The sequence below is a fragment of the Muntiacus reevesi genome, chromosome 2 (assembly GCF_963930625.1).
Source record: "Muntiacus reevesi chromosome 2, mMunRee1.1, whole genome shotgun sequence".
NCBI classification, from domain to species: domain Eukaryota; kingdom Metazoa; phylum Chordata; class Mammalia; order Artiodactyla; family Cervidae; genus Muntiacus; species Muntiacus reevesi.
In genome coordinates this window covers 159,101,460-159,114,228 of record NC_089250.1, presented here as the reverse complement: position 1 = coordinate 159,114,228, position 12,769 = coordinate 159,101,460, and the positions used below count along the sequence as shown (strand labels likewise).

Here is a 12,769-nt window from a genome sequence, read left to right as displayed (position 1 = left end):
CATGCCAGTCATTCATGAACAGCTCACATCCGCCAGATGAGCACCAGCCCTTTTCTGTACCCATCCATAAACATCAGCATGTTCACAAGCCAGCTCACTCAGGAGATGCGATCCTGTGCCGCTTGGGGAGAGCCCTGGTCTATACTGAATCCAGCAATCAGGAAATCTGCCAGGCCCCTGTGAACACAGGTGACAATTTCTCTTAGTGCCATTGATATATGTTACAAGGGTGGGGATTGGGCTGATCCGACTCACTCAGTCATTCAAGAAAAGCGGTGGCTCAGACTCGCTCTGCTTCACCAAGGGTAAATGGGGAGCGGCTCAGGGAGGTTTTAATTTAGCTGAAAGTACAAATGGCAAAATCAAAGGTAATTTTTTTCCTCCTGTTACAAGAAAACCAGTGACATCTGTGAGGTGGTTCGATCCACATCTGGGGAGCTTTTGAAAAATGGAGATGGCAATTAATTGGACTTTAGAAGATGGTGACAGTTTTTTTTCTAATGTCCTGATAGGAAGGACATTGGCCACTTTTCTGCAGGGCCTCAAGACTGTAATCAGACATCATGTCGGAATGTGACTCCAAGGTCTCAGGCGACACCAGGTCTAACTAGAGTGTCCCCAAACACAGGACGAGACAACCAGCTTGGCCGGCGGCGTCACCTGAGAGTCAACAAGATGGGAAAACCCGAGTCAATGGAGCCTTCACTTTTCGACAGGACCGGAAAACCTCCCGTTTGCAAAGAAGAGTATGAGAATTTTATAGAGGTGAACCAGCCTGTTCTGCACCAGCTTGAAAGCAATGCACACAATCTCCATCCCAATGATGATGTAAATGGAGAAGAACAAGAAGAAGTGAGGGTGTTCCAGCATGATGTCCCCGAACCCAATGGTGGTCAGCGTGACGAAGCAGAAGTAGAAGGCGTTTTCGAAGTTCAGCTGCTTCTCCCAGATGGGAAGGACTGCGGCCGCGCAGGAAATGTAGGCGAAGACCACGAGGGCGATGACGGGGAGGGGGACGTCCAGCCTCTCCACCTGCCGCCCCACCTCATCCAGGTTGCTGACGATGGAGCTCGAGAGCCTCCCGGACCCCAGCTCGGGACACGACGTGCTCCTCTCCATGGCCAGAGGGGGCACCTGGAGGGTGCAGTCTTTCTCCCGTGCCAGAAGTCTCTCGAACAGCTCCATGTTGCTGCTTGGGGCCGCGGGGGCAGGTTTGGGGGCCGGGGGCTCCGGGTCATGGATGACCACGTGCGGGACGACTTCATCTGCGGGACCGGAGTCCGGTCGGCTTTTGCAGGAGCGTCCGGAGCACCACTTGGGAAGGGGAGTGGGGAGGAAGGTGAGTCTTCGGAATTGATTATAGGACGTGGATAAGATGGTGGCCAGGATGTCGCCTATGTCGGTGAGGACCAGGAACATCAGCGGGATGCCAAAGAGAGCGTAGAGCATGCACAGGTACTTGCCGAGCCTGGTGACGGGGTAGACGTGGCTGTAACCTGAAAAAGAAGATCGAGCTGGATGGTCGGCGGCTCCTCCCCCTCCCCCGCAAAAAACCAAACCAAACCAAAACAAAACTTTAAAGAGACCTTCTGCCATTTCCTTTCCTTGGCATGACATTTTGCACCACGTATTTTTAAAATATTCATCTTAAAACATTCATCAGCTTGTCTGACGTTAGGTCTGCTTTGGTTGGGGCAGCGGGAGGTGAAACCCAGCTTATCTTTAGGGTAAGGGACGACTCATGCCCTTGGCAGGAGACAAGCCCGCATGTGGGAGTGAGCTGACTGCCTTGCTTTCTGCCATCTCTGAGCTTCTGAAAGAGGATGGGCCCAGCGCACCTGGAAAGATGGGATGAACGCAGGTGACAGGGTGTGGTGGCTTTGCAAGCAAACCCATCACTTCCGTCATCCTCCATGAAGGCAGCAGTTCCTAAGAAGCCACGCCCATCCTTTCTGGGATGTCTGGGCCTCTATATAAGGTTTGTGTCTATATAAGAGGCAATTACGTGCCTCTGGCGTAAGCAGTGCCACAGTACTTGGGATGGCAGGAAGAGGGACAGTGAATAACATACCACTACTGCCTTCAGAGCCAGCTGTAGTTGAGTGGGTCAGTCGACTGTTCGTGAACAACACTGAAGAGCTGAGGACCCCAGCATCTAGAATCCTGCCAGCCTCATTTCCAGTTCCAGTGCTACCATTTACTAGAAAGTGATATAGCTGCTCACATTTTCAGGTTTCTTATCTCTAAAGTGGGGAGGCCCATCCCTGCTTTGCATACTGACCAGTGGAGGGATTACAAGAGACCAGTGCTTCACACGCAGTGGCTGTGTCATTCCCAGGCGGTCGATGTGCTCGTTCTAATAATAACAGCTGGCTTTTTGAGCAGTTACTGGGGGCCAGGTATTAACCAGCCTTCATTGGTAGCTATGGTGATCACCATCACAGAGGGGGAAACCGAGGCTCAGAGAAGTGAAGCGACTTAACCAAGAGCATACATGTGATAAACTGTGAAGCTGGGGGTCAGAGCATTGAAACCTGGCCTACAGTAGGTGCTCAATAAATGCCAATCCAGGATGGATGCCTGGAAATCCCATCCGGCTCCCGAGCCAACTCTCTCCACTGGGTCAGGAGCACCAAAGGGGCCAGACACGCCAACCATCAAGGAGGTGAGCCAAGCAAACAGAGGGCTAGGTTGAAGTCTTCCTTCTCTTTACCAGCTGCCTCCTTCCATCACTCCATCCTCCTCTCTTGTCGACAGAGGCCTAGAAGCAGAGGGACACCAAATCCCACAGTGCAAGTCACTGGATCTTCTGGAGTGGGCAAGCTCAGTGCCTTCCACAAAGAGGGAGAAGCTTCTGTATTTAATGCCTGTGTTTAATTTTTGATGTCCTAAAGGATGATTAATACAGAAAGCCCCAGCCCAACTATGTAAATTAATTGGAAGGTAATTGACAAGCTGGCTAAGCCCAAACCTCCTCCAGGCCCACTGCTTCCTGTGCACAGTCTGGCCTCAGCATCTGCCCTCCAGGCACACACGGGCGGTCAGGCTGCCCGTCTTCACTGGGGTCCTGGGGGAGGCCCTCAGCTGGTCTCCTCAGTGAGCATCCCTCCCAGGGCACTCCACGCCACCCTGCTGCTTCCACGAGGTACCATACGATGGCAGGAGCAGTGAACTCTACATTAGTGTTGATATGGGATCCAATCTCAGTGATCTTCTGGTTTAGTGGAGGAGGCAGATATGAATTAAATGACCACCCCAGTGAGTATGCTTCCCTGAAACTCAGAAGGTAAAGAATCTGCCTGCAGTGCAGGGGACCTGGGTTCAATCCCTGGCTCAGGAAGATCCCCTGGAGGAGGGCATAGCAATCCACTCCATTATTCTTGCCTGGAGAGTCTCTGTGGACAGAAGAGCTTGGTGGGCTACAGTCCATGGAGTTGCAAAGAGTCGGACGCGCCTGAGCAACTAAGCACAGTGACTATGCAATTACACGTGGTGATCAGTAGAGTCATAAAACCACGGCCACCTGATGCAAAGAGCTGATTCATTGGAAGAGACCCTAATGGGGAAATGATTGAGGGCAAAAGGAGAAGGGGGGCAGAGGATGAGATGGTTAGAGAGCATCATCAACTCAATGGATATGAATCTGAGCCGACTCCAGGAGACAGTGAAGGACAGGGAGGTCTGTCCTGGCGTGCTGCAGTCCATGGGGTCGCAGAGTCAGACACAACTTAGCGATTGAAAGTGAGTCACTCAGTCATGTCCGACTCTTTGTGACCCCGTGAACTATACAGTCCATGAAATTCTCCAGGCCAGAATACTGAAGTGGGTAGCCTTTCCTTTCTCCAGGGGATCTTCCCAACCCAGGGATCAAACCCAGGTCTCCCACATTGCAGGTGGATTCTTTACCAGCTGAGCCACAAGGGATGCCCAAGAAACCTGGAGTGGGTAGCCTATCCCTTCTCCAGGGGATCTTCCCAACCCAGGAATCGAACTGGGCTCTCCTGCATTGCAGGTGGATTCTTTACCAACTGAGCTACCAGGGAAGCCCATGCGAGTGAACAACAACACATTAGATGGGAGCAAAGGCATCCAAGCTGTGTTTGTATTTATTGAGGACCTACTCTGTGCCAGGCTTTTGTGGGCAGTATTGAGGGTACAGTGAGGAACGGGCAGAGGTCATGCGCTACAGGAGCTCCTAGTCGAGAGAAAAGCAAAGCCATGACTTCAACTCCCTCAGTGTCCAGCAGGACCCAACAGCACCAGGGGCAGGAGTGAGCTCTCCCTGGCTAAACCTCCCATCAGACACCAGGATTGCTCAGAGGGGCCGGACTTGCTGAGGGAGCCCAGCATCTCCAGTCTCTGCTCCCTGCGGGGCTCCAGCAGTTCAGCCCTCCCCTCGGGGAGAGGAGGTGGCGGAAGGAACCTCAAGACAGCCTCTCATCTGTACTTCAGTGACAATGACCGCCCAGGAGCACTGAGGAGGTGGGGGTGCAGTGACGTCTCAGGGAGAGGGAGGGAGTGGGGAACAGAGGGGGCTCTGGATAGGAAGACCAACTGTCCCATGTGCCCAGGACTCAGGGTCTCCTGTTCCGGTAAAACCCTTAAGTGCTAAAGCCAGGGCAGCCTCGGCCACGCCAAGGAGCTGCTCTCTGGAGCCAGGGTGAGTGTGGAGGGGGCAGAGAGATTCTCCAGGGCAGGGAAGAGGAGAAAAGAGGGCGCCCAGAGCCCCTCGTGGGGACAGGAGTTCAGAGAGGCCATGGATGGAGACTTGGAGGGGTCCAGACCCAGGTGTCAACAAAGATTCCCATGCCCGAGCTTGTTACGGGCCCCTCAGGGCCAGCAGTTCTTAAAAGATGTCAGCAGTGGGGCCCGTAAGCAGGGAGTCATCCCATTTTCCAGATGTTGCATAAGTCCCCAGCTTTTGGGACTTATGCACAGCTTTCGGGACTTATGCACAGCTTTCGTGCACTCATAGGAAAATCAGGAAAAGCTCCCAGTGGAAGCCCCCCAGCCTCCAGGATGGGGTCCTAAGGTGAGATCTATGTAAAGAAAAGAATATCACATTTCTTACCAGATTTATGGAGTAAAATGCCTTTTAGAGTCAAACTTCCCTGCATAGCAGAACCCCTAATGCTGCTAACCACCCCTATTACTGCATGTCAATGGGCAAGGAACCGGAAAGTCAGGTGACTCACGTGGGGTCACCCAGCCCACAGCCAACAAGCATGTGCACCCCTCGCCCAAAGACCTCTGTCCCCTCCCCCCAACCCACATGCTGTCCTTGGCAAAGGCGAGTTCAGTGGATCATAAACAAAGTCACTGTGGCCGCCTCTGAGTGGAACATGATTGCAATCCAGAGGACGGGCCGCAAGGCAGAGAGGCAAGTCTCAGAGCACAGACCCCTGTGAAGGAAATGGATTGCCTCCCCAATTACTGAATGCTAGAACACATAATGGAAAAATCATATCATTTCTTATAATGCAGGCGTATATTTTAATGCCATCAGTTCACCTCACTTAGTCTATGAGGATTTAACAGCCCATGCACTCTCAAATCCCAGGGGGCTGATCCGTTTGGCTGACTGGGGACTGATCAGCCTCATACCTGCCCAGGATCCCTTCTTCAGCATAAAGTCAGATGCATTCCAGGTGACCCAGAGATGCAGGGCAGCAAGCAGCATTATCAGCAGGGCCATTATTGATTACGGGCAGTGCAGAAACTGCCCCAACATCCCCTTCCGGTAGCAATTACTGGATGGCCTGATGTCCTAATGTACTTGGACATGAGTGGGAGCATTGTTTTCTTGGGATTTAAACCAAGCTAATGCATTTCCATTAGATCAGTGGTTCGTCGCCTGGACTACCATTAGAATCACCTGGAGGGCTCTGAAAAACACTGATGCTTGGGCCTGTCCCGAGTAAGTCTGACTTGATTGGTGTGGGGTCCAGGCATGGCGGTGGTGGGGCGGCGCGCCTGTAAATGATAACCTGGTGATTCTGATGTGCAGCCTGGCCTGAGAACACTTGTCCCAGGAGACTGTTTCTCAAATGTCTTGTGCATCAAAATCACATGTAGAGCTGGTTGCAACACAGTTCACTGGCCCCACATCCACAGCTTCCGACTCAGTAGGTCTAGGATGGAGCCTGAGAATTAATTTGTATTTCTAACAGGTTCTCTGGCGATAGTCATGCCACTGGTCCAGGGACTCGATCATGATCTGATAATGATTACATCACATCAGTGGTTCTCAACAGGGGGCAATTTTGCTCCCTGAGGGATATCTGGCAATGTCTGGAGACATTCTGGGCTCTCACAACTGGTGGAGAAAGCAGGGGGAAAGTTGGGTTTCCAGAGTGGGGAGAGGCCAGGGATACTTCTAAACATCCCACCATGACTGCACAGAACAGCCCCCACCGTAAAAAATCCTTTAGTTTAAGACATCGGCCATGCCAAAGCCCAAGGTCAGTCCCAAAAGGGGCAGTCACAGCGCCTACCTTGTAGAGCTGTTGTGAGAATTAAATAAAATCATGCGTATAAAACATGCTGACACCATGCCTGACGCTGGCATGTGCTCAGTAGCACAGCTATTAAGTTGCTGTTACTCCTTTAGCGACTAAACAACGACTACCCCTCTTTCCGCCCCTTACCTGCCCCTGCCTGTATCAGCATTCAGGTGAATGGAGCTGTTCTGAAAGAAGCCACACGGGGGCGCCCTTGGACACAAGCACATGCCCATTTATACAAGCTCGTTACAGTAGACACTGGCTGTCCATCCCACAGCCATTCCCCCGTCTTTCCCTGGAAGGCCGCTGCTCCCTCATCTGATTCAGCGAAAGATCCAGTTCGTCTAAATCATCCCCGTGATCCAACCCCCTTTGCCAGGGACTGGCTTGGGGTGGGAGGCTTCTCGGAAAAAGTTTCCTTGCTCCACCACCTCCACTACGGTGACCCCTGCTCCCAGCAGGGGAGGCTCCTGACAACTCTGGCTTGGCCGCTCTCACCTGGCCCTTCCTGCTGCTGCCCTGCAAAGGGAAGCTTCCTATCGTTCAGCCGCTCAGTCGTGTCTGACTCTGTGACCCCGTGGACTGCAGCACACCAGGCTTCCCTGTCCCCCACCATCTCCCAGAGTTTGCTCAAACTCACATCTATCGAGTGAGTGAAGCCATCCAACTATCTCATCCACTGTCATCCCCTTCTCCTCCTGCCCTCAGTCTTTTCCAGCATCAGGGTCTTTCCCCATGAATTGGTTCTTTGCATCAGGTGGCCAATGTATGGGCCCAGATGCTAGGAGGCCCTCCGACACTGGCCTAGGGGTACGGTGCTTGAATGCAAGACCAGCCCCATCCCTCACAGCCCGCCAGCCTCGGTGGCCTCTCCCTCAGAGTTCTGCCCTGCTGTCTGGCTGGAAAGCTCTCTCAGCCTTCTTCGCCTGGTTAATCTCCACAGATCCTTCAGCTCCAATGCCACTTTCACTGACAAGCCTCTCCCTGCTCCCCACCCATCAGGATCACCCCGACATCCTGTTCCACCCACTTCCACAGTCCAAGCTTCTCCTCTGAGCTCGTCTGCATGCTCAGTTGTTCACTGTTCCTCCGTCCGTTAGACTCTGAGCCACACCGGGGTGGGAGGCATCTACCTACTTCAGTCCCGTGCTGGGCGCAGAGAAAGTCAGGCCCGGACAGAAGCAGTGGGGTCTCAGGTTAAGACCCAGACAGCCTGAAGCCAGACACACGTGAGCTGTCACCTTGCAAACAGGGCGGACCTGCCCTCCCTCCCTGTCCCCATCCAGAGAGCAGGACGAACAGCAGCAGCTACCTCAGGGCTGCTGCGAGGCTTCAGCAGGCTAATCGTGGCGAAGAACTTAGACTCGAGCCTGGTCAGTCGTAAATACACATGTGTCAGCCAGTGCAGCGGCTGCTGGTGCAGTCATGGGCGTTCAGTATGTGTCCATTAAGGAAAGAAGGGAAGAGGGGGAGACGGGAGGCTGCAAAGGCTATCTCCATGGCCGAGCTCCAGTGTCTACTGTCACCCAGGAAAGTGAAAAGTGAAAATGCTACTTGCTCAGTCGTGTCTGACTCCTTGCGACCCCATGGACTGTAGCCTGCAAGGCCCCTCTGTCCGAGGAGTTCTCCAGGCAAGAATCCTGGAGTGGATTGCCATTCCCCGAGCCCACCCTTTGTGCAGCCATCGATAGGCGAGTCTGCGGCTTTGAGGGTCAACAAGTCCATCTTTAAACATGCAAGTGGTCACTGTGGGGTGGAGGCAGGTCTGTGCCCACACCCCCTCCTCTGCCGGGGCTCTGGGAGGGTCATCCCCGGGATAAGGACTCACACGGAAGTCTCTCCCTTGCTCCGAGGCTGGAGACACATATACAGCAAGTTCAGGGAACAGGGTGAGGCCAGCTCCTTCCTCTCTGCAAGCCCCTTCCTTCCGGGCACCGTCATCTACTCCAACTGGACGCAGGAATCCGAGGGGGTCCCTGCTTCCCAGGCACAGCCAGGCTCTCCCAGGGGCTCCCTGAGCAGCAGCTCCCACAGACCTGCAAACCGGCAGCCTCCTTTGGGGAAGGAGCACTGGACCTGGGGTCTCAGCAGTTGTCACGGGCACCAGCTCCACTCTCTGTGTGACCTTGGCTCCTGACATCCGCTCTCTGGGCTCAGGCTCCCTGACCTGATTCCCTGTGGGCCTTAAAGGAGGTGGCTTAGCACAGCCCCTGCAGGCAGCTGTTAGCTCTCGTTAGCCCTGCAGCTCCCCCTCCTCCTCTGTCTCACGGCTAGTGCTCCAGTCCTGCCCTCGCACACTGTCCTCCCTCTCCACAACGAGCCCTCCTCGAGCGCCTTCCTCCATTCCTTCGGAGTCAGCCACCATCAGTGTGCCGGTGACTCTGAAACCCCAAGGCTGGAGCGGCTGCGCTCTCGCGTTACCCTGAGCACATCACACTGACCACGTTTGGTTGCCCCTGAGTCCAGGCACCGGGGCAGGCAGATAATGGCAGGTTATGTTTTGTACAAGAGCACTCACCCGGAGACAAAGAAGAAGCTGAAATGCAGCCTGCACCTTGCCTACTGGGACCTCCGCATGGGGCTGCCCCCACCCGAAGGAAAGGTTGTGGTGCTCGTTAAGTCGCTCAGTCATGTCAGACTCTTGTGACCCCCTGGACTGTAGCCCACCAGGCTCCTCTGTCCATGGGATTCTCCAGGCAAGAATACTGGAGTGGGTTGGCATCCCCTTCTCCAGGGGATCTTCCTGATCCAGGGATTGAACCTGGGTCTCTAGCATTACAGGCAGATTCTTTACCATCTGAGCCACCAGGGAAGCCTGAACTGGAAGGGTATGCTTTCCTGATTTGCACAAATGGGCCAGTGGCCGCCTCACTCACTGCCACCTTTCTGAGCACAGGGTAGGCGCTGCACACTCATTTCTTGCACTAAATGAACATTTCAGCATCCCTGCCAGGGCTCCCCCACCCCCACCTCCGCTTTCTCTTGCAAGCCCACCCTTGCACTTGGACTTACCCACTGTGCTGATGACCGTGCAGCAGAAAAAGAGTGAGCTGAGGAAGGACCAGTCGGCAGACTTGGTAAACCACTGGGGCTTCACCTTCTGCAGCAGCTTCTCGAGGTCCCGCTTCCGGCCTTCCTCAACTCCAGAGAGACAGGACCGGAGTGAGTGAGAAGGTCCCACCCTCTGAAACAGGTTCCGCCCAGGTGAAAGGGTGTCTTCCCCCGGGACCAGGCCCCCTGCCTTGTGGCCCTCATCAACACAAGATGGGGGCTCTCGGAGCACTTTGCTCAACGTCTCTGCAGTTTGGGTCCTGCTCCAGCAGCTACAGGGATCAGGAGCCCATGTAAACCTGTGTGACCAGCACCCGAGAGAGATGCCCACCAACCTGAGGTCATCATGAAAGTGCCCTGGGGGCTTTCTGAATGTTCTGAGCCTTGCAAAGGGGCTTACTAACTTCTGCTCTGTCTCTTTTACTGGGGTCTTGAGAACTGAAAGGAAAAGGCTTTCATGAAAAAGTCATGCGAGGAGTTGCATGATTGCAAACCATCCCCACTCCCGGAGACCATTAAGTCTGATTGAGCATGGGGATCAGGCTGGCATCAACTGCCTGAGAGTATCTGGGAAGCCTGGGTGGAGGCCAGCTTGGGAACCCTGGTTTCTCAAGGAGGTTCCCAAATGGTTCCCTTGGCCCAGCACTCAGGGGATTTGGGGATCCCAGAAACTGCCTGCCAGCTGGCACTGTTATAAGAGGAGATCACACAGTCAGGCACACAGAAGAAAATTCTTATTTTTGTGAAATAGTTCATAATTTTATGAAAGAAAATCCATCCTTATTTGAATGGGCACTGAACTGGGAGTCCAGGCGCCTGCAGTCTAGACCCAGTTCTGCCCTTGACTAGTTCCCGTAGCTGTGGACATGAGGCTTCTTTCTGAGCCTGTTTCCCCATCGGGGAGGAAGCATGACAAGGTGAAAAGTTCTGGCTTAGGAATTTAAATGCCTCGGATTGAATCCCTGGCTCCTTTTTCTCACGAGTAACCTTGGGCAAGTTGTTTTACTCCCAGTGCCTCAGTTACCTGGTCTGTAAAAGGGGGACAATCCATACCTCATAGGGTTGGTGGGAGGATTGAGTGAGTGCATGAAAAACACTTGGCACAGGGGCTGCACGAATCCAGCGCTTACCAGGAATTTCTCCAGTGAAAATCAGGGGGTGGGCCAGCTCTGTTCCCCATGGCATTCTGCGCTCAGAATCACCCAGGAAACTTTTCAAAAATAAGATTCCCAGCCCAGCCCTGGAGATACTGCTTCAGTGGGTTGGGGAAGAGCCTGGGAATGTGCATTTGAGACAAGCTCCTTTGATGATTCTGATGTGTGGCCAGGTTTGGAAAGCCCTGAAATTGTTGATAGTTTGACTCCAGTGATGGAGCAGTGTCTGATGGCATCTCATGGGTCATCTGAGTGGCCCAGATGCAGAGAGAAGGACCCTCCACCGAGGAAGGACTCTGCCACCTGTGAGCAGCCTCTGGTCCGCCCCCACTGAGGGGACCTCCCGCAGGTCAGAGGAGTCATTAACAGCCTGGCTGAGGACCTGTCGTACTGTGGACCCTGTTACTCCTCTGAACTTTAGAGTCTGTGTTTCCTTTGTCTTTTCTTCACTCTCTATTATTTTATCTTGTTCTATTGAATCCATCTTTGCAAGTTTTAGGAGACAGAACAGAATAGAAATAATGGACAAATACCAGTGAAAAGCGATAAGGATAGACGTACAGCGCCCTGTACCTTCCAAAAGGCTTCACGTCTATTATCTCATCTGCTTCCCACAGGGTCCCCGGGATTTGGCAGACCTGAGACTGTGGGCCTTCTTCTCCCTGGCAGATTGAGACCTAGAGAGGGTCATTACTCTGCTGCAGATCACTCAGCGAGCTGGGAGAGCACCTGGCCTGGAACCAGGACCCAAGTTCTTCTCAGGACCCTTCTTATCTTCCCTGAGTTGAACCACAAAAAAAGAAAAAAAAAAAGGCCTTTGGAAACAAAAAGTAGAAGACCAGAGGGGCAGACCGGGCCTATCCAATTTGGATGGTTCCTTGAATTCTAATCCCTGTAAACAGAATCAGGGTGGGGCAGGCAGTTCTGGGGACCAGCCTAGGAATACCCGGCTCCAGACCTGACCACTCCAGACCTGACCAGCCCGGAATCCCCGGCTCCAGACCTGGCCAGCCCGGGAATCCCCGGCTCCAGACCTGGCCAGCCCGGGAATCCCCGGCTCCAGACCTGACCAGCCCGGGAATCCCCGGCTCCAGACCTGACCAGCCTAGGAATCCCCGGCTCCAGATCTGGCCAGCCAGCCATGCCACCCCACCTCGTCAAATCTGAGCATGCCAGTCTGGGTGGGGCTGAAGCTGAGGCAAAGGGGTGGGAACACTTACTGGGTGCTCAGTGCTTCTCCTACATTCCTTATAACAACCCTGAGAGGCCGTCCACTCTTCTCGCCCATTTTGCAGAAGGGAAAACAGAGACTCAGAGAGAAGTCACTTGCCTAAGTTTGCCCAGGGATGGGGAAGAGGCAGGCAGAGGGCTCCCAGATCAAGCCTCCTCCAAACCCGCTCTTCTCTGGGGGCTGCTTCCAGTAACAGACAGAAGGCCTGCCCACCAGGTGAGGCACCTACCTGTGCTGTTACATTTCAGGATGCCACAGAGCTTCTCCAAGAACTCCTCAAACTCCGGGTCCTCTGCCCGCAGGTCCTGGCTGCCCTCGATGGCCAAGAAGACCGCAGCGCCCACCAGCGCGTAGGTCACCAGGGAGCAGAGAAAACAGAGGCGAGGGGAGAGCCTCTCCAGGGCCTCCCAGTAGCACCTCTTCGCTTGGGGAAGCCCCGCAGCCTCCATCCTCCCCGCAGTGGGCAGGACAGGAAATGCTGGAGAGGCCGGAGTCCAGAGGCGGGGAGGAGGTGCGGGGGGCGGGGTGGGTGGAGGAAAGCGCCCTGAGAATGGCCCGGCTCCAGCGTTAAGTGGTTGGTGCCAGGGTTTCCCCCCGAGGACTCGGGAAGCAGCCGGCACTCCTAGCGTTCAGTTCCTAAGAGTTTCTCGGATAGCGCACCCCCCTCCCGGGCCCACCCCTCCCCAGTGCCCCAGACTGATCCACCGCGCCAGCGCACACCCAGCAGCCTGGCCAGTCCTGGAGCTGCCCTTCAGGGGCTTTGCGAAGACTGTCTGCTGCTTTGGCCTTTCCCATTCCGAAGCCGCACTTTTGACTTCCAGCTACCGAAT

At 54.3% G+C, this 12,769-nt stretch overlaps 1 protein-coding gene across 1 annotated transcript; it reads right to left on the bottom strand.

The window, feature by feature from the left end:
• Positions 1-702: 702 nt before the first annotated feature.
• On the bottom strand, positions 703-12,388 carry KCNK18 (potassium two pore domain channel subfamily K member 18). Its single transcript, XM_065920133.1, has 3 exons — positions 12,169-12,388; positions 9,516-9,644; positions 703-1,496 (listed from the first exon to the last, which is right to left on the bottom strand). The coding sequence occupies exons 1-3, from the start codon at positions 12,386-12,388 to the stop codon at positions 703-705; spliced, it is 1,143 nt and encodes a 380-aa protein (XP_065776205.1).
• Between the last annotated feature and the right edge of the window lie 381 nt (positions 12,389-12,769).